Consider the following 26,604-nt stretch of genomic DNA (forward strand, 5'->3'; position numbering starts at 1 on the left):
ATTTTTACTTCCGGGTATCTGTTTAAACCCATCCAAGAAGTTGCAATGTTTTTGTTTTGGCGTGGGGTTGAGGGGAGAACTATGAATGATAAGACCAAAGGAAAACAAAGTGAAAATGCAATTTAGGGTTAAAAAAAAAAAAAAGGCTCAGTGGAAGACTGAAGAAGCGGGGAATATGAGGACGAAAGAAACAAATATATGAAGATAGTCCAATATAGGCCAGATTCCAAAAGGCAAGAAAATGAGGACGCCAGGGTCTTCTCTGGAGTGCTGAGAAAACGGGTGCCACTGCCTAGGCAACACCATCGTTTCTGGAAGCCTTTGGAATCCGTTGTGTGGCCTAATTTTGAGTTGTCACAATAACTAGGGGTTGTTAATAACTATGGGTTGCTAGAATGTCCTCCTAAACCCGGGACAGTCCTGCACGATGACTAGTCTAATATTCATTGTGAAATACTCGGCTACACCTGTAACCACCTATATAATGGGACTAATAATTAATCTCACAGGGTTGTTGTTGTTGCTGTTATTGTTTTGTAAAAACGTTTTTCCACAAAAGGATGTAAGCCACAAGCCATGGTAGTCGTTAATTGCAGTTTCTAGGAAGACCAGCATATCCCGAGATGACCGCGTCCGGGAGAGGACTTTTTGCGGGAAGCCTACCCACAGATAACGCCTCCTCCGGCCGACTCAAATGCTTTGCGAACTCCATTGCCCAGCAGACACCGCGGCCCGGGATTGGCGTTCGCACCATGCATTCTGGGATTGGTAGTTCTCAGCTCTCGTTGTTGGCCAGCGCAGCCCCATATCAGGAACTCGCCTTCCCAACTTGCCGCGCGGTCCTGGGTGGGTGCCTCTCGGCGACCAGGAAAAGGGAAAGATGGCGACTGCTCGGCGACGTTGAGGCCGCGTTGGGCGGTTCAGAGTCAGAGTGGTGAGTCCCGGGCGATGGAGGCGGTTCCCACGAGTTTGCAGAAAGGGCGAGAGTGGAGGCATGGCGGTGACCCCTGCTTCCGGGACCAGGAGGGGAAGAGCGTCTTATGGAAGGAGCACGAACCCGGAAAGCTTTAGCCGTCAGGAGCTAAGGGACGCGGGCCCCAGCGGGTAGTGTTGGCTCCTGGGAGCACAGGCCAAGTCTCTGGAAATGTTACAGACCAGACCTTTGCCTTTGGCACAGCACCTGTGATACCCCTAGTTTGACCTTATTGTTTCTTGTTTTGAGTAGCCCTTGCTCCAGCCAAACTAGAACTTAAGTTCTCCATCCAGAGCCAGTCATGCTTTCCCGCCTGTGTACCTCCTGTATTATTTTGCTGGGGATGATTTATTCCCCTCACTGTCAGTTACACATCTTTAAATTCTACTTGTACTTAAACGGTCAAGAGCCACTTCCTCTGCAGATCTCACAAATGAAAGGAAACTTCTTTGAACTCATGTAATAAGTACTTCATCTGAGTCTTCATCTTGGTATGTGTTTCATACCCTTTATTCTGTAAACTTCATGTGGACAGGGTCTTCCTGATTCCCGTTTGTAACACACACAGTGCCTAGCACGGTACCTTGCAAATAGTGGATGTTTGACAGAAACTTAAAAAAATGAATGTGCCCCTCCACTGCAAAACCTGGGGAGCTTGAGGATCTGGGGACTCGCAAGGAAGGCTGCTGGGAAGCAATGGCTAGGATGTGCCTGTGATAAGTAGAGCTTACAGGTTGCCTCTGTTTACTGTATTCTTCTCACTTCTTATTCTCTTCTAAATTCACTCCACTCAGACTTCAAACAGCTCCTGTCAAGGTTACTAGCCATAGCAATTTTTCTAAAAGCAAGGGTCACCACACCTCTAGCTCCTAGTCTTACTCCACTGGACACAGTAAACCACTCCCTCCTTGACATGCGTTTTGACTCCTGTGATTTCCAGATCATGAAAATCACATTTTTCCTCCTTTTACTTTTTTTTTTCCCCTCCTCTTCTTTCTCACTGGCTTTAGCTTCTTTCCATCTTTTCCTGTGGCTCCTCCTGTGCTTGACCTGTAAATGCTACAGTGTTCCAGAGCTCAGTCATGCATTCTCTTGTTTGTTTTCTTTAAGCATACTGCCTACTTAAGTAATATCATTTAGTGTCATATGGCTTTAAAAGCCTTGTATGTATTGATGACTCAAGTTTTTGTCTCCAGTCTCTCTCTTCTGAGTTCCAGAATTGCATTTTCAACTGCCTTCCTGCAGTCTCCACTTGGACAGTCTCCACTGTTTTCGTATGGACAGGGCCAAAATGAAACTTGATTTCCTCCTACATCTCTTTTCCCCCGGTATTCCTCAGTCACTAATGGCACCACGAACCATAAGGTTGCTCAGACCATAAATTTAGGAGCTGTCCTTGTGTCCCCTCTCCTGTGTTCCCTTTAACAGTTAAGTCCTGTCAGCTCTGCCTCCAGCACATACCCTGAAGCTGTCTGTTTCTGTCCATCTCCACTGCTGCTTTTCCAGGACGGGCCACTGCCATCTCTTGCCCACACTCCTATACTGGCATTCTCAGTGGTTCTGTTTCCACTCTTGGCTCCCCTATTATATAATTTCTTGCAAGTCACCAAAATAATTATTTAAAAATGTAAAAGTAGATCACATTACTTCCTGTTTAACACTCTTCTAAGTGTTTCCATGGCAGTTAGATTAAAATCCAGGTTCCTTTACCCTGGCCTAAAACATATTTCCGTGATTAACTCCTGCCTACCTCCCTGAACTCTTGAATCAGTCTTCTCCCCTGGTCACTTGCCCCTCAGCCACACAAGTTTGTTTTTAATTGGCAAACACAGTAAACTTGTTCCTGCCCAGTGCCTAATACTTGCTTCTACTCAGTACGTTCTTTTCCCTGATCTTTGCAGGATTTTTCACATCCTTCAAATCTCACCTTATATGTCATCTAAAAATTTCTTTCTTGAGCTCTCTTTCTTGTTCATACTCCTCCCCATTATATCACTTTTATTTTTTTTTAATTTAAAAAGATTTTATTTATTTCTAGAAAAAGCGGAGGAAAGAGAGAAAAAGAGGGAAACATTGATCAGTCGCCTCTCGCACACCCCCAAGTGGGGAACTGGCCTGCAACCCAGGCATTTGCCCTGATTGGGAATCAAACCCAGGACCTTTCTGTTTGCAGGGTGGCGCTCAATCCATTGAGCCACATCAGCCAGGGCTCACTCTGTTTTATTCTCTTCATTAGTTCTCATTGCTATTTGAAATTCTCTTATCTTACTGCTTAACTGTTGTCTGCTTCACTGGAATTTAAATGTTAGAGATCTGAGACTTTGTTTTATTTACAGGTACACCTCCAGTACACAGTACAGTTTCTGACGCCTAGCAGGTGCTCAGTTAATATTTGTTGAAAGACTTCATGATGTCATGATGTCTAGGATGCTTTACAGAGAAAATAGCCTTTCTTCTAGTATTTTTTAAAATAAGTTCTTATTTTTATTTTACTTATTTATTTTTAGAGAGGGAGAGAAACACCGGTATGCAAGAGATACCATACACCAATCAGTGCCTCTCACACACCCCCAGCCAGGGACCCAGCCCACAACACAGGCACATCCCACTACTGGGAATTGAACCGGCGACCTTCTGATTCACAGACTGGCGCCCAGCCTGCTGAGCCACACTAGCCAGCGCTAGAGTGTTTTCTTAGGGCTGTACATGGAAGAGATGTCAGTGTAATTTCCATGTTACAATGCATGAGTACTGATAGAGAATGTTCAGTCATTTCTCAGGCAATTGTGAGATAAAATGGGTGGTTTTTCCACCTTTTGAAAGTGCTACTTGTTTATTTTTCTTTTGTTTACAAGTTATCCCTTAAGATATATGGCAGGAAATGACATGAGACTGGGGGATTGTAAACTAAAGCTTAGGGGACTGATACTCTAGCTGAACCACTTGGAGATATAATAAGTTCTGAGAAATGTATCCCAGGTGTTAGGGATGGTGATAATGACGATGATGATGGTGATGATGGGGTAGAGGCAGATTCAGACTTGCTGTTGTTTTAGCAAATGAAACTGAGGTAGATTTTGTGGTCTGAAGGACCATTGACAATTTGTTCATTGTTTCCCAGGCAAGAGGGAACAGGACAAATTCCTGCTCAAACCTTTCGTGAGACTGAGAAATTATCAAGACTGTGAAAATCTGAGTAGAGAATGTCAGTCAGAATGCCTGTGACCTCTAGTTTTTGATATTTACCTTTTTTTTCTGAAATAGTTATGAGTCATAGGAAGTTGCAAAAAAAAAAAAAAAGTTCATGGAGGTCCTGTGTACCCTTCACCAAGTTTTTCCCACTGCATAACTAGTAGTACCTTTCTGTTTGTCCATTTAAATTAGTTTTTCCTTGGAGTGCTGATTATAATGCCAAATATCAAAGTTAACCCTGCTTTTTGAGCGTTCTTTATGATTCAAGAGACCTTACTTCTCTTAGGTGTGTGTGCGTGCGCGTGCTAACTGTCCTGGTGGGCTGGCAGACCTGACCGACTCCTCAGATAAGCAATTTAGGATGTTTTTAGAGATAGCTAGTACACTATTCATTCACTGACATATCTTTTAATATTCTTGCAGTCTAATTTTAAAAATAAGGTATATTCATTGTATATTTTTAGAACTGAATATATACAAAAAAATAATCACAGAAAGGCAGTGTAGTATAATGAATAAAGTGGGCCTCTGGAGCCAGACTGCCTGGAACTCTGCCACTGACCACCTGCGTGTCCTTAGGCAAGTTACTTTAAATACCTGAGCTTCAATTTCCTCACCTATAAAGTAGCCATACCAAAATATCTACCACATTGGGTTGTTTTGAGATTAAGTACATTATATATGAACAGTTTAAAGTAGTACCTGGTACATAATAAGTACTCCTCTTATCTGTGACAGATGGCAGGAGAGCTGGCTGATAAGAAGGACCGTGATGTGTCACCTTCCAAGGAGGAAAGGAAGCGATCTCGGACACCTGACAGAGAGCGGGATAGAGACCGGGACCGGAAATCTTCCCCATCTAAAGATAGGAAGCGGCATCGTTCAAGGGACAGGCGTCGAGGAGGCAGTCGATCTCGCTCCCGTTCCCGGTCCAAGTCTACGGAAAGGTGCAGTTTCTTTGCATATCTGTTACACAGAAAGGCAGAGTACATTTCAAACTTCTTCATTCTTGGTCCGTCTCATACCTCCAGGATTAAGACATTACTCTATCACACATTTCTCTCTCTCTTTTTTGAAAGATTTTAAAGGGAGGGAGAGAAACATCAGTGTGTGGTTGCCTCTTGCGTGCTCTCTACCAGGGACCTACCTGGCCCACAACCCAGGCTTGTGCCCTGACTGGGAATCGACAGTGACACTTTGGTTTGCAAGTCAGCACTCAGTCTATGGAGCCACACGAGACTGGCTGTTTCGCACATTTCTCTACACCCAGCGATTCATTAGGTTTAACGGTTAAGAGTGAACTTACAAGATGAAGGTCCAGAGATAGTTCATCTGTTCACATAGTCTGTGGTTGATTATTGCCATTAATACTCAGCAGTACAACTCTGAGCTGTAAGATCTTAGGATCCCCTCATAATTTCTCCAAGAAACACATTCCCCAATTTGTAAAATTTTATCTTGGGTATAAACGATCGGGCCCTGGCTGGGTAGCTCGGTTAGAGCGTTGTCCTGATAAGCAGCCTGATCTCCGGTCAGGGCACCTACAGGAAGCAACCACTGAGCGCATAAATAAGGGAACAACAAATTGACGTCTCTCTAAAAACCAATAAATTAAAAACAAAACAATACAAGATCAGGGGAACCTCCTTAGGGCTGCAGTGAGGCAGGATACTCTGGAAATATCAAGAGATTTCTTAAATTTGTTGTCTTCAGAGAACGACGGCACAGAGAACGAGATAAGGAGCGGGATCGGAATAAGAAGGACCGAGATCGGGACAAGGATGGGCACAGACGGGAGAAGGACCGGAAACGATCCAGGTACCTGAGGGAATGAGAGGGGGCTTGAGGGCAGTGCTCCTCCGCCCTCCTCTCTGCATCTGAGCTGGCTCAGCTTTGTAGGGAAGTGAAATTGTCTTAGTGGATCCAATTAGTAGTTACTGCAGAGCTGTCTTTTTTAGAGGGCATGTGTCTTTAGAAAGTGTAACCAGTTAGTGAAGTCACAACCCTTTGAGGGCTAGATTATTCTTAGAATTTAGGAATTTGAAAATGTTACCAGCCTACCAAACATTCCTTTAACTCCAGTGAACCATTAAGTTTTCTACCCAGAATATGCAGCATATATTTGTCGGGTTAGCTTAATGCCCCACTCTCTTGATTATTTTCCTTCTGGAAACTTTCTATTCAAAGTTTTTACTTGGCTCCGAGTGTGTGGTTAGAATTCGGGGCAAAGGGCAGAATTCTTATAACAAACACAGTGGAGTTGTTTGAGGTCTCTTGTAGATTAAGCTTATAGCAGGTGTGAGGAAAGGGTTGCTGTGACTGGTAGGAAGGAAAATGAAGAGAGGAAAGACATAGCAGTATATGGGGAGGGAGTATACGGGTGGCTATGCAGGCTAAATTCATTATGTATTATAAAGCAGATATTTTGCGTTCAATGTGCAACTGCTATCTGGAGAAAATAACTTTTGATGCCAGTAGTGAAGACCCTTGTGACAGAAGAAATTAGTTTTAGAAAAGGAGATTCAGGTAGATTGGGGCCAAGACAAGGCCATCAGTTAGGTTTCAGAGCAGGCAGGGCGACTGTGCCTGCAAAGGGGGCTCTGGACCTGATGGATGACCATGGGCCAGTCTTGCTGAGTTGTGGGGGGAACTTCATCCTCCTTTTGGGGTCAGCCTGAACCTCATTCAGGGGTTGGGGGAAGATGGCAGCAAAATGGACCCTTTCTCTTCCTTTTTCTTAAAGTTTATCTCCTGGACGAGGAAAAGATTTTAAATCCCGAAAAGACAGAGACTCTAAGAAGGATGAAGAGGATGAACATGGTGATAAAAAGCCTAAGGTAGCAAAAGGAAGGGTTTTCTCATCTTTCTCTTGAATTCAAGCCTAATTTTGTGATCTTCAAAAGGAGAGAACCTTTATGGAATGAAGTCATATGTTTTATCTTCAGGCCCAGCCATTATCCCTGGAGGAACTTCTGGCCAAGAAAAAGGCTGAGGAAGAAGCTGAGGCTAAAGTAAGAACTTCAGGGTCTGTAGTAGTTGGCTTGGGCTCTAATAAGAGAATGCTAGACAGGGTGACTTAGCAGAAACTTAGTTTCTCACCACTCTGGAGGCTAGTTGTCCGAGATCAAGATGCTAGGGTTGTGTTTTCTGAAGCCTCTCTCCTTGGTTTGTAGATGGTTGTCCTCTCTGTCTTCACGCGGTCTTCCCCCTGTGCAGGTGTGTCCTCTGGTGTCTCTGCACATCCAGGTTTTTCCTTATAAGATCGCCAGTCAGATTGGGTTAGGGCCTACTCTTAAGAGCATCATTTTACCTCTTTAAAGGCCTTATCTCCAAATCCAGTCACATTTTGAGTTACTGGGGATTAGGGCTTTCATATATGCACTTTGAGGACACAGTTCAGCCCATTACATGATCCTAGGCCTGTTTGTGTTTTTCTTAACAGGTATAATAATGCCTGAGCAAATATTTTTGGGCTCCCTGCCATTTCCTATCAGTGACATGGTCATATCCTGCTTCCAGATCCTCTGATCACAGTTTCAATCTATTTTGTAGCCCAAGTTCCTCTCCAAAGCAGAACGAGAGGCTGAGGCCCTGAAGCGACGGCAGCAGGAGGTGGAAGAGCGGCAGAGGCTGCTTGAAGAAGAGAGGAAGAAAAGGAAACAGTTTCAAGACTTGGGCAGGAAAATGTTGGGTTCGTTTTCCTACCTGCTGTAGCCCTTAGATGGGATGTGGAAGGGTGAGATGGCATGACAGTGTCACTCAGGAGAGCTAGAAACCTGTTTGTTCTGGAGTTTGGGAACGTAAAGGATGTGGGAAGTTTATGAGAAAAGTGTCTTTCTGTTGTTTTCCCATTTCCCTTGTATCATAAATCCCACTTTTTTCTTACTTGGTGTCCATTGTCTGGATCCCTCCATGCTCTCTTTTTTCTTCCACTGAGCTCTTGTGCAGCTTTGATTTTTTTGGTCTGCAGAAGACCCTCAGGAACGGGAACGTCGGGAACGCAGGGAGAGGATGGAGCGGGAGACCAATGGAAACGAAGATGAGGAAGGGCGGCAGAAGATCCGGGAGGAGAAGGACAAGAGCAAGGAGCTGCATGCCATTAAGGTGCAGGCCGTGGCTCTGTCTTCTCTTCCCCCCACATGCAAAGATGAGGTTTAATTACTTGGCCATCCTGATCTCTGCTTGTGAGCTTTCGGCCTTGAGCCTGATGGGCTCTGTGTTCTGTCCATGGACAGGAGCGTTACCTGGGTGGCATTAAGAAGCGGCGCCGAACGAGGCATCTCAATGACCGCAAATTTGTCTTTGAGTGGGATGCATCTGAGGACACATCCATTGACTACAACCCACTGTGAGTGGCCTCAGGCCTAAACTAGGTCTTTTTTTTTTTTTTTTAACTACAATTGACATTCAATATTATATTAGTTTTTGGTGTACAGCAAAGTGGCTAGCCATTTATATAACTTATGAAGGGATCCCCCCAATATGCCTAGTACTCACCTGACACCATATGTAGTTGTTACAAAAGTATCGATTATATTCCCTACACTGTACTTTACATCCCATGACTATTTTGTAACTACCAATTAGTACTTCTTAACTTACTCACCTTTTGTACCCATCCCTCTAAACCCCCTTCCATCTGGCAATTATCACTTTGTTCTCTGTATCTCTTGAGTCTGTTTCTGTTTTGTGTGTTCATTTATTTTGTTTTTTAGATTCCACATGTAAATGAAATCATATGGTGTTTGTCTTTCTCTGTTTGCCTTAGCACAATATCCTATACGTCCATTCATGTTTTGCAGATGGTATGGTTTCATTCTTTTCTTATGGCTGAGTAATATTCCATTGTGTATATATACCCCCTCTTCTTTATACAGTTATCTGCTGATGGACCTTTAGGTTACCTCCATATATTGGCTATTGTAAATAATGCTGCAGTGAAGATAGTGGTGCTTTTATCTTTTTCAATTAGTGTTTTGTGTGTCTTTGGATACATACCCAGAAGTGGTATTGCTGGGTCATATGGTAGTTTTATTGTTAATTCTGAGGAAACTTCATACTGTTTTCTATAGTGGCTGCATCAATTTGCAATCCCCCAACAGTGCATGAGGGTTTCCTTTTATCTACCTCTTCCCTAATACTTGTTTATTTTTTGATCATAGGCATCTTGACAGGTGTGAGGTAATATCTCATTGTGGTTTTGATTTGCACTTCCCTGATTGTTAGTGATATTGAGCATCTTTTCATATGTCTGTTGGCCATCTGTATGTCCTCTTTGGAGAAGTGTCTATTCAGGTCCTCTGCCCATTGTTTTACTCAGATTGTTTATCTTTTTTGGTGTTAAGTTGTATGAGTTGTGTATATATTTCTGGATATTAACCCCTTATTGGATGTGTTCTTGGTGAATATCTTCTCCCATTCAGTAGGTTGTCTAAACTAGGTCTTTTTAACTAGGCAGTTCCTAAAAAGAACCAGTGACTGTAGACATGGGAGTGAGATAAGCTGGGATGGAAAATAGATAAGCTAGTAGTCAGCCAGTCCTCTGGGTGAGGAAAGACATTGGCAAGGAAGAGAAACTGATACATATTGGTAGTCTGCCCTTCCCTCCTACTGTAACAGTTCCCTTTATTTATTTACTTTTAGAGAGGGGAAGGGACGGGGGAAGGGAGGGAAACGTTGATCGGTTGCCTGTCACATGCCCCCAGCTGGGGACCCGGCCCACAACCCAGGCATGTACCCTGACTGGGAATCATACTAGTGACTTTTCGGTTTGTAGGCCAGCGGTCAGTCCACTGAGCCAAACCAGCCAGGGTTACAGCTCCTTTTTTTCTTCCTCTGTCTTAATCCCAGGTACAAAGAACGGCACCAGGTGCAGTTGTTGGGGCGAGGCTTCATTGCTGGCATTGACCTAAAGCAGCAGAAACGAGAGCAGTCACGTTTCTACGGAGATTTAATGGAGAAGAGGCGGACACTGGAAGAAAAGGAGCAGGAGGAGTGAGTGGTCGGGCTGGGGGTGGTTGGGAAGAGCCCAGAGCGTGTAGAAAGAAATTGGGGAATACTGATCCCACTTATTTCTTGTGATTCTGCTCCAGGGCAAGACTCCGCAAACTTCGTAAGAAGGAAGCCAAGCAGCGTTGGGATGATCGTCATTGGTCCCAGAAGAAGTTAGACGAGATGACAGACAGGGACTGGCGGATATTCCGGGAGGACTACAGCATTACCACCAAAGGTGGCAAGATCCCTAATCCCATCCGATCCTGGAAAGACTCCTCTCTGCCCCCACATATCTTGGAGGTCATCGATAAATGTGGCTACAAGGTAAGGTGGGGCAGAGTGGTCCAGAAGACCAGACTTTGTTCCTTGACTGTTTGGTGCCTTCTCTGCCAGGGCACCACGGTGACATTGTCTATGACTTTGTAATAGAATTATTGGCCTTTGGTGATTGTTTCTTTTCATTCCTGTGAATGGTGTTTGGTGTCCTCCGGCTGTGCTAGCCTATGTGCCTTCTCTGTCAGTAGTAACCCAGGTCGTATATAATTCTGCCTTTACCCATTACTCTCTCTGGGTCACTGCAGGAGCCAACGCCCATCCAGCGTCAGGCAATTCCCATTGGGCTACAGAATCGTGACATCATCGGTGTGGCTGAGACTGGCAGTGGCAAGACAGCAGCCTTCCTCATTCCGTTGCTGGTCTGGATCACTACTCTCCCCAAAATTGACAGGTGGGGTCATCTGACACCAGTTGGAGTGGGTTTGACTGGGTAGGAATGTTGAAAGTGGCAAATGAGTGTTTGGTTTTCTTTTTTAAGTCTGTAAGCAGAAGCCCCTTTAGTCTGGGTCAGATATTAGGGAATAACTGGATCATAGTATCAAAGAAGTATATGATTTTGAACTTCTCAGGGAGTGAGCAAGGAGCACTCCCTGAGGAGCTCGGTTATCCTGGAGTGGATTTTTAAGGGAGATCATTGCACCCTCTTCCCACCACCCTCTTCATTTTCATAGCCTCCTCCCTTAAGTGTGACTTTGTCTTGCTCCTGTTTGTGGTTGGATGGGAAGCAAAGCTCATGAAACTGTGGGATGCCCCATTTACCACAGGATCGAAGAGTCAGACCAGGGCCCTTACGCTATCATCCTGGCCCCCACCCGTGAGCTGGCTCAGCAGATTGAGGAAGAGACCATCAAGTTTGGGAAGCCACTAGGCATCCGCACTGTGGCTGTCATTGGCGGCATCTCCAGGGAAGACCAAGGTTTCAGGCTGCGCATGGGTTGTGAGGTTTGTTCACCTGGCCAGCAGCCAGCCTGCTGTGTGGGCTGTTCTGTTTCGGGGCTCTGTTTCTAGTTTCTGCCATAAATGTTCAGTCACCTGAAGAAAAGGGCTGGTTTATATAGAGGAGCTATTATTATTGAGAACTTATACACCAAGGATTGTACTGTGCACATCATTAATTCTCACAGCCATATGAGAGTAGATAGGGGAATCTCCATTTTACAGATGAAGTTGAGGATCAGGTTAATAGCTTGTCCAAAGTCACACACAGCTGGCAACGGGCAGAGCTGAGATTCATATCCAAATCCTGTTTTCTTAATCACTCTGCAACACCAAGTCATTGACTTTGTGTGTTGCCACCTTTTCCGCATAGGGGAGGAGAGCTTTTTATAAGAAGTCTGAAATAGGAGTTGAGTTTTCTGCAGGCTTCTTAGTATAATCATTTTATATAACCTCCTCCACAATATCCCTTAGTCTCTTCCATCTAAAAAAGTTCCTTTTGAATTTGTCTCCTCCTCAAACTCCTGTATTATATTCAGAGACCCAGTTTGTTACTGAAAAAAATCCAAGATGACAACAAGTGATTTTGGGTCTGTTCTCAGGACCCTTCACTGCCAAATATAACTAGATGTTGGGATCCAAGTTCCTTAGCACTGGGGTTCTGTTGTCCAAGTGGGTGGATAGTTCACAGAAGGGAGAAGGAGGGAGTGCCTGCTGGGGCTATGTATGATTTCACTGTACCCCCTAGATTGTGATCGCCACCCCAGGACGTCTGATTGATGTGCTAGAGAACCGCTACCTGGTGCTCAGCCGCTGTACCTACGTGGTTCTGGATGAGGCAGATAGAATGATTGACATGGGCTTTGAGCCAGATGTCCAGAAGATCCTGGAGCACATGCCTGTCAGCAACCAGAAACCGGACACCGATGAGGCTGAGGACCCCGAGAAGATGTTGGCCAACTTTGAGTCAGGAAAACATAAGTACCGCCAAGTAAGGCTGCTTCCCTGGGCTGGGAAGAGGCAAGTCGGGATACCTACTTCAGGGCCCTTCTTGCCCTAGGTGGTCCCAGAGTTTCCAGAATGTGAGGCCTGCCTAGATGCAGTCTTCTGACATTCCTAACACTGTAACCATTTAGCTTAGCCCTGGAATGATGATTCCAAACAGTCATGGTACTGCCTACCATAGATGGTAATGAGTGCTCTCAGCCCGTCCTGCCACTATAAGATGTCCTGTACTGGTACTACGGGAAGAAGGGGGAAGGCAGAGGACCCTATTTTCCTGAGGTAGTGGCTATGAAGTTTACACCCTGGCTCATTTTAGATTCTTCAGCCTGGGCTGTGCTGCCTGTGGTGATGGTAGGTATGTGACTGTGTCTTCCTGGGCCCAAGGCTGAGCCTCCTGTTTTCATAGACGGTCATGTTCACGGCCACCATGCCCCCCGCTGTGGAGCGTCTGGCCCGGAGCTATCTTCGGCGGCCCGCTGTGGTGTACATTGGCTCTGCAGGCAAGCCGCATGAACGGGTGGAACAGAAGGTCTTCCTCATGTCAGAGTCAGAGAAGAGGTATGGGGGCCGCTGAGCCAGGGGATACAGGGTGGAGCAGGGGCTCTTTCAGTGCGAGTGGTTGCTGGATGATGGTTCTGCCTTGCTAAAGAGCGTCTGTTTTCCTATTCGGGATGCCATGGGCACTGAGGAGCCTGGAATTGATGTTTGTAGATCACAGTTGGGCATTTCTCTTGGAGCAGGAGGTAGTATGCATCTCATTTTTCTCCTCTTCTCCCCAGGAAAAAGCTGCTGGCAATCTTGGAGCAAGGCTTTGACCCACCCATCATCATTTTTGTCAACCAGAAGAAGGGCTGTGATGTTTTGGCCAAATCCCTGGAGAAGATGGGGGTGTGTCTGGCAGGGGAGGGCAAAGTCTGTTCTCTTTGGTGCTGCTTTCTGAAATTAGAGGAGCCCCCTAGGCTCCTGTTATAAATTTTCCAGTATTGAACAAGCCAGGGCCGGAGGGAAAGGGGAGGTGTGATGGCGATTAGGAGGACCGGGTCAGTCGCTGGGACTGTCCGTTCCAGCAGTGCCGGCTGGAGCTCCTCCCTTGGGTCTTCCTCTGAGGGGGCTGGGGCCAGAGAGAGGTTTTGAGACACATATCCTGGAAGGATCTGAGGATGTGGAGTAGAGCGGATGGAAGTGTGTAGTGTTCATGTGTGTTTGGGAGATGGGATAGTGTGGTCAGGAGGAAGGTGGGGATCAGTGTTTGAGGGGAAGGGTGGGTCTTCTCCACTCAGTAGTGCTTAAACTTCTCGGTCTCCGCTTCCTACCCTCATCTTCTGACTCCTTCTCATCTGTCTGGCTCCACATCTCACCCCGATTTTACCTTTGACCTTGCGCTGGCGCGCTCTGCCGTGCTGCATCCGGTCGGTCTCCCGGTCTCCCACCGTTTCTTTGGCTCACCTGCTCTCTCCTGACTCTCATTGCACTCGTCTTTTCTCCCGCCTCCTTCCCCTTCTCCCCTGTTGCTCTCTAAAACCTTCCCTCTCTGTCCCTACTTCCTCTTAACTCCTGTGTCTTTCCATGATTCCGTTGCACTTTCTTCATCTCACCATTCTCCCCACAGTACAATGCTTGTACGCTGCACGGTGGGAAAGGCCAGGAGCAGCGAGAGTTTGCATTGTCGAACCTCAAGGCTGGGGCCAAGGACATTTTGGTGGCTACAGATGTGGCGGGACGTGGTATCGACATCCAAGATGTGTCTATGGTGGTCAACTACGACATGGCCAAAAATATTGAAGGTAAGTGGGAGGAAAGCAGCTGCAGTCTGGGTGAAGGGAGACTCCTGTCTCACTCCACCTGAAGTTGGGGTGCTGTGCTCAGGAGGCTGCCGCTGCCACGGCTCACAGCTCAGAATCTAGGATTGCTTGTCCCAGTGAGAAGAGCTCCTCCTCTGTCCCAGTACCTGGGACAGCACACTGTCTTCGGGGTGTGGAAGGAATGGAACTGGCCCCGGGCCTCTCTCAGGCTGTGTCGTAGGGTGACCCCATTAGTAGTGGGCGTGGGGAGGGCACCATGGGCACTGCAGGCTCAGGCAGCGTGAGTTCTGCTTACTGCCTGTGGCGGGGTGGGGCGGAGGACGCCTTCAGAGTGGAGGCTTCAGACACTGCTCACCGGGGCATCTGGCCGGGCGCCCGGAGTGACGTGCTCCCCCGCCCTCTCCCCAGATTACATCCACCGCATTGGCCGCACGGGAAGAGCCGGCAAGAGTGGTGTGGCCATCACCTTCCTCACCAAAGAGGATTCGGCTGTGTTCTATGAGCTGAAGCAAGCCATCCTGGAGAGCCCCGTGTCCTCCTGCCCCCCGGAGCTGGCCAACCACCCAGATGCCCAGCACAAGCCAGGCACCATCCTCACCAAGAAGCGCCGGGAAGAGACCATCTTTGCCTGACACAGCACTCTTCCCACGGGTTTAAGGGCAGGCTCTGGAGCCTGTTCTTCAGGACCCTCCCATCTATCTTTCCAAGTCCTCACTCCTGTGGGGGCTTAGGAAACAGTCAGACTCCTTGGCCAGGACCCTCCAGTTTGAAGGCCTGAGTGTGGGGCTGCAAAAGGAGGGAAGCCGCTGCAGGAGGCAGGGAGAACAAGTCACCACAGATTTTGTCCCAGCTCTGCCCCTCTGGCGGGCACCAGGATTGCATTGGGTCATTGGCTCTGGCCAGTTACGGGGGCAGCCAACTGGCATCGCCTCCCTGGCTGAAAAGAAATCTGGCTGCCAGGAGGGCACTTCCTCAGCACAGACTTGACTGCGTAAGCCGCGGCAGCATTCTTACCCTAGGTGACCCAGGGGATCTGGCACTGTGAGAATTATGGACCTTGGACTCTTACTGTCATTTTGATAGCTTTTGCCTTTTGGAATTATAAAACAAATTGAGAGCCTTGTTTATAGAGCTGTGCACGGCCCCTGTGCCAAGGGGTGCTGTGTACTCTAGGCATCCCTCCCCCAGGGAATTTTTTTAGTAGATGTGGGACAGGGTGAGCTGGCTGTGTCTGTCTTGAAGTTGCCGAGTGAAATTTCTGTTTTCTATTCTCCGAAAAGATGAGTTTGTATGTTCTGAGAATAAATACATGAATATTAAGGCTGTATCTAGTTCTAGCTAAATTCATCTCCCAGGTGCTCCCTGGAACCACAGGCTTAGGAATGAAAAAAATCCCACCCAGAGCAGAGCCTAGGATCGCAGCTGGTAGTCCAGGTCTACAGGAGGTAGAAAAGCCATGGACAGCAGTATCCTAATACATCTTTCCTTCCCTTCTCTAGCCTCATATAACATGTAGCTCTGGCCTGGACACACTCTAGGGAGTTTTGCATGGATGAGAAAGTAAAGCTGTTGTGAAACTGGCAGGTGAGCACAATCAATAGTACTCTCGTCCCCTGATGCTCTTTGCCTGACGCCCAGTCTTCAGTTCCTTTGCTCATGGCTCCCCTGTTGCTGAGCCCACGGCTCACGGGAGGGGATGGAGTCGGGCGTGAGGAGCATCAAGGAGTGATGAGCTGGACCCAGCTGAGTTAGGTTGTAGGGAGAAGGCTGCTGGGCAAATGCATGGAGTTCAAGTTGCAGCTACTAGGGCCTGAGGCCAGGGACAGTGTAAAGCTGTGGTTAAGGCTCTTCCCCGCCTCCCAAAATAAGTCCTTTCTGTGCAGCTGAGTTTCCCTCCAGGCACCTAGGCATGAGGGGGCAGCTGTGGGGGTGCCTGGGAATATGGTTTCTTGCCCCGTTCTCCTTTTCCCCTTTCCACTCAGTGGGTCCTTTGTGAAAGGAGGCCAGGATGCTGCTTTGCCTCCTTCAGACTTGGGCCACATAGTGAGGAACCAGCCACCTGAGCCAGCAGACAGAACAGGAGCCTGAGGGACTGTGCATGGTGTTTATTAAGTGATGACAGTGAGGTGGGGCAGGGTCTCGTGGAGCATGCTCTGTAGGTCACACACTAGAGCCATGAGGCAAGGGTAGCTGGGTGGACAGGGCCTCTGAGGAGGTGCACGGTGTCCTGTCTCTCCCCACCTAACCCTAACAAGCAGCAATGAATGAGGGAATAAATCTGGGGCCCATATGCCCCAGGAGGCATGAGGGCCAAGAAATGACACGATGCAGGAGCAAAAGGATGAGGGGGGCAAAGAGGCCCCGAAGCTGTTCCATACAGTCTCTGCTACACATGCCCTCCCCTCCCAAACCCCCCAACGCAGGTGGGCTCCCGTCCACCATTTGGTTCAACCGCGCTCCTGGTCCCGGGTCCTCTGAGATGTTAGGAAGCTTCCTGGCAGGGTGAGGAGAGCCCTTCCTTTCCAGAGCTTCAGCTGTCAGGCCTTCGTCCCCAGCCTAGCCTGCCTACTGCTCCAGCCTTGCATGTGGATGCCCCCCGCCCCCCTCAGCTGGTGGATAGGAGTGCCATGCTGTTGGGCTTTGATTGTCTTTTTCTAGTGTGTGGCAGTGAGGTGAGTGGAGGCCCTCGGACCTCAAAGCATAACCCCTGAGTCCCTGGACTGTTAGGATTTGTGTCTGCCTCAGGGGCCTTGTTTTCTTCCTCATGCCCTGTTGCCCACACCCCAGCCTCTTCTCACTTTGAGGGGGCACCCCTTCCCTGAGTCTGGTGGGAAGGTCCCTACTAAGGGGATCTTGGCCTGAGGGCACTGCCCAGTGGGGCAGCTTCTTGTGCAGGAGAGGAAGGTGCTAGGGGAGCAGCACACACAGCTAGTACCTGGAATGGGAGCCTAGGGGAGTCACTGCCCAGGAGGTAAGGGGGCCCCCTGCTTTTCCCAGAACCTTGGGACCACAGGCAGCTCTGGGGCTGGGCAGGGAGCTGTGGGGGCTGAGCCTAGTGCCAGCCTAATGCCAGTCTAACGCCAGCCTGCCTGGAGCGGGTGCCCCAGCCAGCTGTGCCTGCGCCTGCCAGGGTAGGGCAGCAGGAGGCGGTCAGTAGCTATCCTTGGCCCAGGGCCGGTTGCGCTGCCAGTTCCGGTCATTGTGGTTGTGCTCGGAGTCCTGGGCAAGGAGTCGGTCCTGGGGGTCGTGCCCATTGGCACTAGGCAGCCCAGAGGTGTGTTGGCGGTGAGGCTGGTACAGGTCCTGGTAGGCATCTGCATAGTCCTCCTCCAGGTGGTGGGAGCTGCGCTGCGAGGATCCTGTCCAGGCTTGGCGGGAGCTCTCGCTGGCCTCGTCTGAGGGCATCAAGCTGTCCCGCTCAAGGGGGGAGTGCTCCTCACCACGCTCCCCCAACAGCTGCTGGTTCTGGGTTAGCACAACAGCTCTAAGTGAGGCAGGACAGACCTTGCTCCAGCCTCCCTCCCACCCCTGCTAGGATGGGGGATTCTTCCCCTTCAGCCCTCAGTTCCCGGGTAGAGGAAATAGTGCAAGGAAGGGAAGCATACTGGCATATTCATCCTCTTAAGAAAACTGGAGCTTTTGACTCAGTTTCAGTAAAATTCAGGCTCTGCCTTCAAGACAGACCAGAGAAAGGTTTGAGAGTGTGTTTCTTTTGAGCCCTAGAAAACCTCTGACAACCCATCTTATCGATTTATTTCCTCTCTCATCAGGAAGTTCCTTAGCTTATCTGCCCTAGCTCTGTAAAGCAGAACTGAGCTCTCTGATCCTTTGGCCTTCAAACTGGAGGCCAAGGACAGCCTTTGGGCAGTATTAAGGTTAGGCTGGCTTAGCCCAAGCAACAGCAGCCACTGGAAATGGTTACCTGAAGTCCAGGGATGGCGCTGGGAGGACCCAGAAGCCCAGGGCTGGGGGCTGGGTGGTGGGTGGCCCGCCAGTAAACCTCCAGGTACTCAGCCAGGTGCTCACAGGCATCCTCCAGCTGGTTCTCGTCCAGAATCACATCAAAGGACTCCTGGGCAGGGAAGGGAGGTGGGGGGGGGGGGGAACGTTGGCTTCCTCGAAGCAGCAGTTGCCCACGCTGCCCACGCCATCACCCATCACTCCCGCAGCGCTGGAAAAGCCAGAGTGAGCCCAGGAGTGCCTGCCCCAGGCACTCACCGGTGGGCACTGAACCAGCTTATCATATGCCATCATCTGTACAGTCAGGTGCTTCATCTGTGACTTCCCGCGGGAGCGGATGAGTCGCTGGAGTACCTGAGGGGAAAGGGCGCGGAGCGAGGCCTGGAGTCTCGGGGGGACCCTGGGCAGAGCTGAGCCTAGAAAGAACTGGGCACGTCCCTCGCTTGTGATCCGACACCAGGAAAAGGGAACTTGGGAGTGCCGGGGCAGGGACCAGGGACGGAGCTGAGTTGTGGCGCATTGTAGGAGGGCTGCCCCCGGACCTCCTGTGCCTCCGCTGCTGACTTACCTTCGGTGACGATACTTTGACAAACACGATGATGGGAGCCAGGGAGGTCTTGGCCAGCTGTGCTGGGTGGTTGATGGTGTCAGCGTCCAACACTACCAGCTGCAGAGATTTGGCCAGCTCGAATATGCGCTCAATCTCACTCTGTACTTCAGCTAGGGAGGGAGCAAGTGGGCCACAATGCTCATGCGGCTCCACTCACTTCTTCCTCCAATGGGACTGGGTTGGGGGGTCCCCAGTGGTGGATGGGAAGGCAATGGAGGGAGAGGGTGTTCATCCAGGCCTGGGCAGGCAGAGGGACAGGGAACTGAGGACACTGGGGTGTGTTCCTGCCCATCCTGGGGCAGGCAGAGGAGGAGGCTGGGAAGAGCAAGGAAGAGGGAAGGTTCTCAGAGAGGCAGGACCTGCGGACTTCTCACCAATGCTGGAGCGGGCGGAGGAACGCTCAATGATGGTCCTCTTGCCGGGATTGTTGAGCACAGATCGCTTTGCCAGTGAGAGGTCCGCTGTGACTCGGGTGATGGAGATCCTGGGGTGGCGGTGAAGAATCAGAGCTCACTTCTAAATTTCAAGCTCTAGGCCCAGGACCTCCTAACTCCTAACTGTCCCTTTAGAAAAGACCTTGCTACAGACATCTGTTAGGAGACAGTGATCTTCTCCCTGGTTCTCATGCCACCCCGTGCCAGAGCAGCTTACCTGCCATCAAACCTATGTTTGAGGAAGTCGAAGAGAGCCTTCTGCATCATGTCTGTGACCTGGGTTGGGGGAGAGGAATGGAATTGACCGAGGGCCCTCTTAGAGAAGGGCAGCATCCCCAGGTAGAGCCCAGGAACCCACCCCTTGCACACACAGGCCTTGGGGGTCTGTGGGGAACAACATCCCCTCCCACTGTCCCTGGGGCCTTCCCATGGCAGGCTTGGTAGATGTGATTCTTTGGGGTTAAACTTCCTCTCACCTCATAACCTTTCAGAGAGGGCCCCACCAGCACCACAGGCCGCATGGAGGGCACCACATCATATGGGGGAACATGTTCTGCCTGCAGAATTGAGCTGAGGTCAAGCAAAGCCATGGCCCTGTGGCCTGCCCTATGCCTGGTGGGCGCGGGGCAGATTCAGGAGTTCTGGGCTCCCCCCCTCTCTATTTGGCTGCCCCTCCATAATGACTGCCCAGAAGCCTGTTCCTACAGCCATGAGTCCCCAAGCCCAGGTCCCTTCCTTGACTCACCTGCTTTTGCTTCTGCTTGGCTTTTAGAAAAGGAAATAAAAGATTAAAGTTGGTGGAGGGGGGAAAAGGCCCTGCGGGCATGCATTCCCTTCCCCAGGGGAGACACTGGGCTCCTCCCAGCTCTTCTGACCCCTCCCCTTCCACCAGCCCCAGCTCACAGAGTTCACCTGGGGAGAATCTCCCTGCCCCCCTTGCCTTAGTGACCCACCTACCCAAGACAGGGGGTGAGAGGGAGGCTACCTAGAGACGGAGGAGGGGAGCGACGGTTGCCAATGTCACTGAGGCTGGAGGGGTTCCCAGATCTCCTGAGAGCAGAAAAGGAGGTCAATATGCACCTTTGGGTGTCTATGTTCTGCACATTACTTAACAGTTGTATACATTTTCTTATATTTTAGCAAGTGAGGAAGGTGTGACGTGTATTTGCATATGTATATGTGTATATTTGTGCAGGGTAAATGTGTATAGCTGCGTATGAGTGTGCGTATTTGCGGGGGTGGGATACGCGTGCATGTGTAATAAAGTGGACTGTGGGTTAGGGGGGAAGTTTACTGAGTCACAGCCCTGCTCTCACCTGGCCTTCTGCTCCTGCTTGAGTCGGATGCTCTCCAGGCGCTGAGGGCTGGGGATGAAGGCGATGTCCCCGCCCTCTTTCACTAGCCGGCCGATCCACCAATCATTGCTGTACTTCTGGGGGTGGGGCGGAGCAGGAAGGGGCGGTGAGGGGAGGTGGCCCAGGCCTCAGCCCCGGCTCTCCAGTGGGAGAGAGCCAGGGAGACAGTCACAGAGCTGGTCTGACAAAGGCAGCACCAGGGGAGGGGGCTGGGGAAGGGACCCCAGGGAAGGGCAGCCAAGCCTCAGAAGGGTGGGGGGTTTGAGCCACCCCCAAGATTTCAGAGTGAGGCACCACAACTGTCACAGGGGACCTGAGAGGCGGCCAATCTAACTGCTCACTTTACACATACGGAGACTGAGGCTCCAGCCAGGCCCCAGAAGGGTGGGGGTCCTGAGGACTGGGTTTTGGTTAGGAGGGGTGTACAGGTGTGTGTGAAGGATAAGAGCTGAGGAGTTCGGGGACTTGTTTACAGACAGAGGACTAAACTAAGAGGCATGGGCACTGGGAAAAGAGAAGGGATATTAAATGGCTTCTCTCTGTGTGTGGGAGGGTTGGTCACCTCTTTAATATGCAGGAAATCTTTGGCCTCAAAGTTGACTCCAGAGCCCTGGACTGGGCACTCCTCATCCAGTACGCCACAGTAGCTGACATTGGTCCTCACAGCAAATGCCACAGGTTTGTGCTGGAGAATTTGGCCATCAGCGCCAAGGAGGGGGCCTCAGCGCACCCCTTCCTGTTTCAGTGCCCCATCATCCACCCATCACACACACGACCTTTCGCACTCACATACATCTTGCCCATTGTCCCCTAGAGACTTAGCGCACAAGTGTCCACCCAGCCTGGCCTGTTTTGCCCCCAGCCCACAAGCAAGAGGATACCTTGGCCCTCTCCAGCTGCTGCTGAGCCTGGCTCTCCACCTCTCGCCGGGCACTTTCCCGGTCCTCCTCCAGGGAGACGTCTGAGTCCAGAGATGGGCGGCTGGTGTAGGAGTCCGCTGAACCCTGGCGTGGGGGAGAGGCTATGATCCTGGCGCTCGGGTGCGAAGTACAGAGGCACCTTCCAAACCCTACGGCCTCCACAAGCCCCAGCCTGTCCGTGTCCACGGGGGTGGCTGGACCCCAACAGTCCCTTCGATTTCCCTGAGAAAGGCCCCAGTGCCTCTGGGGCTGTAGGAATGCCACCCAATCCACATGTGCTAAGATCTGGGCCCTTCCTCCCAAGCCTATTAATACTGCAGCTTTGAATAGAGCCTTCGCTTTCCTTCCTCCCTCCCTCTTCTCCCCTCTACCATGTCCTCCTCTGAGGCAGAGGGAAGGGAGATGTGCTTGAAGATGATGTATTGAAGATGACTGTGAATGCAGGTGACCCAGTCCTCTTGTTCACATCAGCCTGCAAAACAGCCTAGGCTTTATCCCTTTAAATGCCTGGCAGATGTACAGCCAGCTGGGAAGAGTCAAGATATGCTCTTTGGCATGGCACTGGTCCCCAGGGTCAGGATACAGCTTAGATCTTATGTCTCCCAGTCCCTACCCTTCCAGGATGAAGAGGACACAGACCTGCCAACTCTTGGAAATTACTTCCTCCCTACTCTCCCCACCTCCACTTTCCTCTCACAGTGCTGGGGCAACTGGCCGGGTGTGGGCAGCAAAAAGACACAGACTGAAGGCAACACAAAGCGATTTCCATGTGCCTGTGAGGCTGGGCCACGCCCATCACCTGGCTGACCTCTCTCCACCCCTCCCCCAAGGGGATATCAGCCCTGGAGGAAGGCCACATTGGTGCCAGGCAACCCAGGGAGGAGCAGGACCCTGGGGTTGTTAAGGGGGGGGGGCGGTCTTTGTAACCTGAGCCCGGAGAACATCTGCATCCTGCCCATAGTAAGGGTCTTTGGGCAACGAGGGCAGGTGCATTTGGAAGGTTTGCAGAGCTCACCTTCAAAGCCTTCAGGAAGATGCCCAAATGAGCGGGGGAAGGTGGACCTTAGAGCAGGAGAATAGAAGTCAGGACAGCTGAGTTTCCTCCTCAGTCTAGGGGAAAGGGAATCTTTTGGTTTCTGCCTCAGTTTCCCCTTTATGATCAGAAGCCTGAAGTGGTACTTCTGTCAATTCTGAGGTGCAGGTGGCAGAGATAAGGCAGGAGCCCAGATAAGGAGTCCACGTGGGAGTGTTTGTCTACACAAGGGGTGTGAGGATATTCTCAGACTGAGGAATATTCCTTCAAGCCCGCAGTGCATGACCACCTACAGAAGGCAGCGGAGACCAGACTCTCAGTGGGGATGACAAACGCACATACCTGCTGTCAGCCTTGCCCTCCCCCCAGCCCCACCACGGGCAAGAGGGCTGCTCAGCCTGCTGTCCGCGCAGGCCCTAGAGCCCAGGCTGAAGTCGTATCTGTGGTAGGCAGGAGGCATGAAGACGGCACAGGGGGAAAAAGTCTTTCATTTTACAGAGGAGCAGAGTCTGTATGTTCTTTCCTATCTCTCCTGAGAACAAAATAAGGTTGGCTTGGCAGCAGGATAAAGAGTGGCTGAGCCCCAGGAAGAACCTTTGCACTGTCTGCAGAGGGGGGACCTCCTCCTGGAGGTCTCAGATACAGAATATAACTGTGGGATGTGGCTGAGTGAAGGGAATAGGGGCCAACAGGCTGGGGGACAGGAGGCAAGGCAGGATGACCACTCACTTTGATAAGTAGCCATCGGATGCCTCCTAGGTGCCCAGACCTATGCCAGGAGAGGAGTCTAGCTTTGACTCTCTGCTCTCCAGACTCTCAGCCTAATGCAGTCATCTTAACATCCCTGCCTGGATTACCTGGGCCCCTGCCCCAGGAGAGGAATGACAGGATCTCTCCTTAAATGGTTAATGAGTTGGGCTCAGAATGGAACCCCCTCTACATTATTCCCAATTCCTCAGAACTCACCTATCTCTCATGTTGTGGCATCGCTTGGTGAGGCCAGGATGCTCTTGCCAAGCCTCATCTGGGGTCCTGCCTCCCCTACCCCATTATGCCAAAACTGCCAGAGGCTCGGTCCTTTGGAGCTGCCAGGAGTTGGCACAGTGCCCTAGTGGTGCCCCCCTTGCTTGGTGAGTGTGTGGGCAGGATGCAGCTCCACTCTTGCCTGGCACGGGGGAAGGAGAGGAGGGAGATGAGCCGGTGGATTTATTTAGAGCCTGATCTCCCTCCTACTGCTTCAGAGGGGGCCTCAGAGAGAGCAAGGAGCCAGGCAAGAGAAAAGAGAGTGGGGGAGGGTGATCCAGCGACCAGAGAGGGGTGGGGAGCGAGCGATGGGTTAGCAGACTGCCCCCAACACAGTCCACATGTCAGTCTTCATCTTGCAGCAGCTCTTGCCTCTCACCAGGGACGGGAAGAACCTCCTAGGGACCTCCATCCCTGCAGGAAGGTTCGTTCTCAAGCTCACCTTGGCACCCTGGGCCATGCCAGCTGTCCCTTCAACTGTCAGAAAGGGGTGTCCACTAGAGCCTTGAAAATCATCTGCTCTTGCTGCCATGTAATTAGCCCCAGAGGCCTGATGGGGAATTTGGCCCAGCACGAGCCCAGTCCCAGAAATGGACTGGTAGCTGCCTATTCTGAACCCTAGAACTCGTCCATCCTGGGTTTGGCAGCAAGAGATGGGAGAAGACTCCAACACTCCATTTTCGACGCTGGAGTGCTCTACCTTTCACACCTATCAGGGACCCCTTCCAACCGCGGTCCTCTCCTAAGGAGGCCTTCTCGCAGGATGTTTGAGAGAAGCTGCTCCCCATCCTTGCCCCCTCTTTCCAGGCACTCTCTGTGCTCTCTGCACTCCGGGAATCACTGCCTAATGAGCTGATTTGTCTCAGTGGGTCAGGAGATAAAAGCAAAGAGGAGAATTAAATATTTATCGGTTGCCTGGTTGTCTGAGCAAAGAGCTTCCTCTCCATCCCCAGGCCCTCAGCTCCTCTGGCTTCACCTCCAGGTCCTCCATGCTGAGCAGGAGCTCAGGATGCCTGCTGCTCTGAGGACACCTCAGCAGGAGGCATGGACTGAATGGGGCTCAGACAGCTGGCCCACCCATGTGCTGGGTGCCCAGCTTCCAGCCTGGGAGAGGCGCTGGGCTGGAGGGTGAGGAGATAAGGCAAGCTCAGGATGGACAGCGGCAGGGAATAATGGAGGTCTTCCAGCTTTGTGATCTTTCTGTTTGAAGAGGTTGGTACCTGATTCTCTGGTGTTCTCCCAGGCTCCCTAAATTTGTCCTTTACTTGAGGCACAGGCGGTCTGAATTGTCCCTTTGGGACTTAAGAGACCCAGCTTCCCCTGTAGCCGTTGTGTTCAGACCTCATAAATGCTCCTGCGGGAACTCCAGACATTGTGTGTGCCCTTCCTAAACCCCCTGTGCCCTCAGCCTCCAACCCCTCCTCGCTCTACCCTTCTGTCCTGGGCTTTGGAGACACCTGCTCGAGCCGTTCCCCCGCACTACCGGCTCCCTGCACGCAACCGATGTTTCTTGGTTTAGGACTAGGGGACTGAGGAGCCCTGGGCACGAAAATCCATCTTCCTACTTTCCTGGAGCGCCCCCCTCTCCACTCCCTGCCCCGACACTGGGGCGTCTTTTCAAAGTATTGAACTGGGAGAAGGGTCCAAGGGAGAGGAGGTGTCACCCCCAACTTCCCCACCCCCACCCTTACAGTGGGCACTCACCGCCTCCGAGTCCTCAAACCCGGGCACGTAGGAGTCGTCATACATGGGGAGTCCGGGTAGGGGGAAGCGAGCGGCGCCGGGGGCGGAGTGGCCCAGAGGCAGGGGCGAGAACGGCGGGCCGCGCCCGGGAGATGCCACTGAGCCCCGCGGCCCTGCGGACGGCGGCACAGAGCGAGAGAGCGCGAAGCAGGGAGCGAGCCGCGAGGACCAGCTGCTCGGTGCTCAAATCACCGCTTCCCCCCACCCCACCCCCCCAAACCCTGCCGGTCCCACCCCGAGCGCGGCTGAAGAATCTGGCGCCGGCTCCTAAAACAATAGTGCCCGCCCACCTGACCCCCCCACCCCCGCCGGGAGCTGGCGGGGGCGGCGGCCACCCGGGGAGCCCGGGACCCGGCCTGGAGAGGGTAGCAGACCGGAGCTGGGTGGAGGGTGGGTCCCCCAGCACCTCGGGGCCAGAGGTGCAGCGGGGAGGAAGGGGAGGAGAGACTGCGGGCGGGCGGACCCAGGCTGGGAGGAGGCGGGGCGAGGGGAGATGCGGAGACAGGGACACTCGGCAACCCAGGAAATACTCCGCCGGGAAACAAAGAGCCAGAGCGGGGGAGGGGTGGGAGCTCGGAGACACGGAAGAGATGAGACCCGAGGCGAGAACGCGCGCGCAGGTTACGGGAGGCTGGAAAGAGAGAAAGGAAAGATAGAAGCAGAAGGAGGGAGGAAGGGAGACTGGAAAATAGGGAGACAGAAGGGGCGGGGCGGGGGCGGGCGACAGGCGGGGGAGGGGTCCCAGGTGAGCGGGTGGTGCGTCTGCGCCCTGGCGCTCTCGGAGACTCCAAAAGCGAACCCTGGAAAGGTACGAGGAGGACTGGGTTTGGCGACTCCAGGCCAATGCCGTGGAATTAGCCCCTGCTCCCACCAGGTGATCGGCCCCCTCAGTCCTGGGACACCGCAACAAAGGGCCGGGCCACCCAACCCGTGCGTAGGGGGAGGTTTTGGGTCCGCCAGCCCCACACCTGTTGCGCAGGCGGATTTCATCCCAGTCTGGCCAGGATGGGGCTTCCCCTCCTCACTTCCTTGCCAAGGGCTGTGCCAGTCAGGCATTGCCAAGGTATCCGTGGGAACTGGGACAGGAGGGGCTGTTTTAGGGGAGCCTAAAGCTATGGGAAAGAAACCAGAGGGTGGAGGTGGGGGGATTGTTGTGGCTGGGATAGAAGGTGGCGATTTGGCCACATTAGGGTTAGTAGGGGGACGAGCAAGTCTCCCCAGAGCAACTAGCTTAAGGCCACACTCTCTGCTTAGCAAAAGGGTGGGGGTGGGGTGGCTGGTATCCGGG

General features: G+C 51.4%; 2 protein-coding genes across 3 annotated transcripts; one reads left to right on the forward strand and one right to left on the reverse strand.

The window, feature by feature from the left end:
• The first annotated feature begins 826 nt into the window (after positions 1-826).
• Positions 827-15,558, forward strand: DDX23 (DEAD-box helicase 23). The gene is made up of 17 exons (XM_054591165.1): positions 827-934; positions 4,904-5,112; positions 5,879-5,983; positions 6,909-7,002; positions 7,111-7,176; positions 7,718-7,856; positions 8,136-8,269; positions 8,401-8,513; positions 10,016-10,159; positions 10,258-10,483; positions 10,741-10,886; positions 11,260-11,437; positions 12,180-12,422; positions 12,843-12,994; positions 13,216-13,324; positions 14,046-14,220; positions 14,647-15,558. The coding sequence occupies exons 2-17, from the start codon at positions 4,904-4,906 to the stop codon at positions 14,868-14,870; spliced, it is 2,457 nt and encodes an 818-aa protein (XP_054447140.1). The 5' UTR covers positions 827-934; the 3' UTR covers positions 14,871-15,558.
• A 781-nt stretch (positions 15,559-16,339) lies between these two features.
• Positions 16,340-25,430, reverse strand: CACNB3 (calcium voltage-gated channel auxiliary subunit beta 3). 2 transcript variants are annotated; one of them, XM_054591166.1, is made up of 13 exons: positions 25,278-25,430; positions 21,479-21,601; positions 21,160-21,282; positions 20,559-20,674; positions 20,228-20,292; positions 19,988-20,007; positions 19,719-19,799; positions 19,460-19,518; positions 19,183-19,292; positions 18,767-18,918; positions 18,457-18,552; positions 18,161-18,310; positions 16,340-17,703 (listed from the first exon to the last, which is right to left on the reverse strand). In XM_054591166.1, exons 1-13 carry the CDS (start codon positions 25,320-25,322, stop codon positions 17,389-17,391), a joined length of 1,455 nt encoding a protein of 484 aa, XP_054447141.1. In that variant the 5' UTR covers positions 25,323-25,430; the 3' UTR covers positions 16,340-17,388. The 2 variants fall into 2 exon arrangements, with proteins under 2 accessions (XP_054447141.1, XP_054447142.1); XM_054591167.1 differs by lacking the exon at positions 21,160-21,282.
• Between the last annotated feature and the right edge of the window lie 1,174 nt (positions 25,431-26,604).

The sequence above is a fragment of the Pteronotus mesoamericanus genome, unplaced genomic scaffold (genome assembly GCF_021234165.1).
Source record: "Pteronotus mesoamericanus isolate MK-2021 breed Mesoamerican mustached bat unplaced genomic scaffold, CSHL_Meso_final scaffold_21, whole genome shotgun sequence".
NCBI lineage: Eukaryota > Metazoa > Chordata > Mammalia > Chiroptera > Mormoopidae > Pteronotus > Pteronotus mesoamericanus.

What these genes read in the sequence shown, in the direction of transcription:
- CACNB3 (XM_054591166.1), bottom strand. Translation starts at nt 25,322, where the DNA reads ATGTATGACGACTCCTACGTGCCCGGGTTTGAGGACTCGGAGGCG. An exon ending in CTCCCCTCCTCCGTCTCTAG is followed by an intron (nt 20,008 to 20,227) that starts GTAGCCTCCCTC and finishes CTTTTCTAAAAG; the next exon opens with CCAAGCAGAAGCAAAAGCAG. An exon ending in GCGCCATCCCTGGACTTCAG is followed by an intron (nt 17,704 to 18,160) that starts GTAACCATTTCC and finishes GTGCTAACCCAG; the next exon opens with AACCAGCAGCTGTTGGGGGA.
- DDX23 (XM_054591165.1), top strand. Translation starts at nt 4,904, where the DNA reads ATGGCAGGAGAGCTGGCTGATAAGAAGGACCGTGATGTGTCACCTTCC. An exon ending in CTTGGGCAGGAAAATGTTGG is followed by an intron (nt 7,857 to 8,135) that starts GTTCGTTTTCCT and finishes TTTGGTCTGCAG; the next exon opens with AAGACCCTCAGGAACGGGAA. An exon ending in AATCCCTGGAGAAGATGGGG is followed by an intron (nt 13,325 to 14,045) that starts GTGTGTCTGGCA and finishes TTCTCCCCACAG; the next exon opens with TACAATGCTTGTACGCTGCA.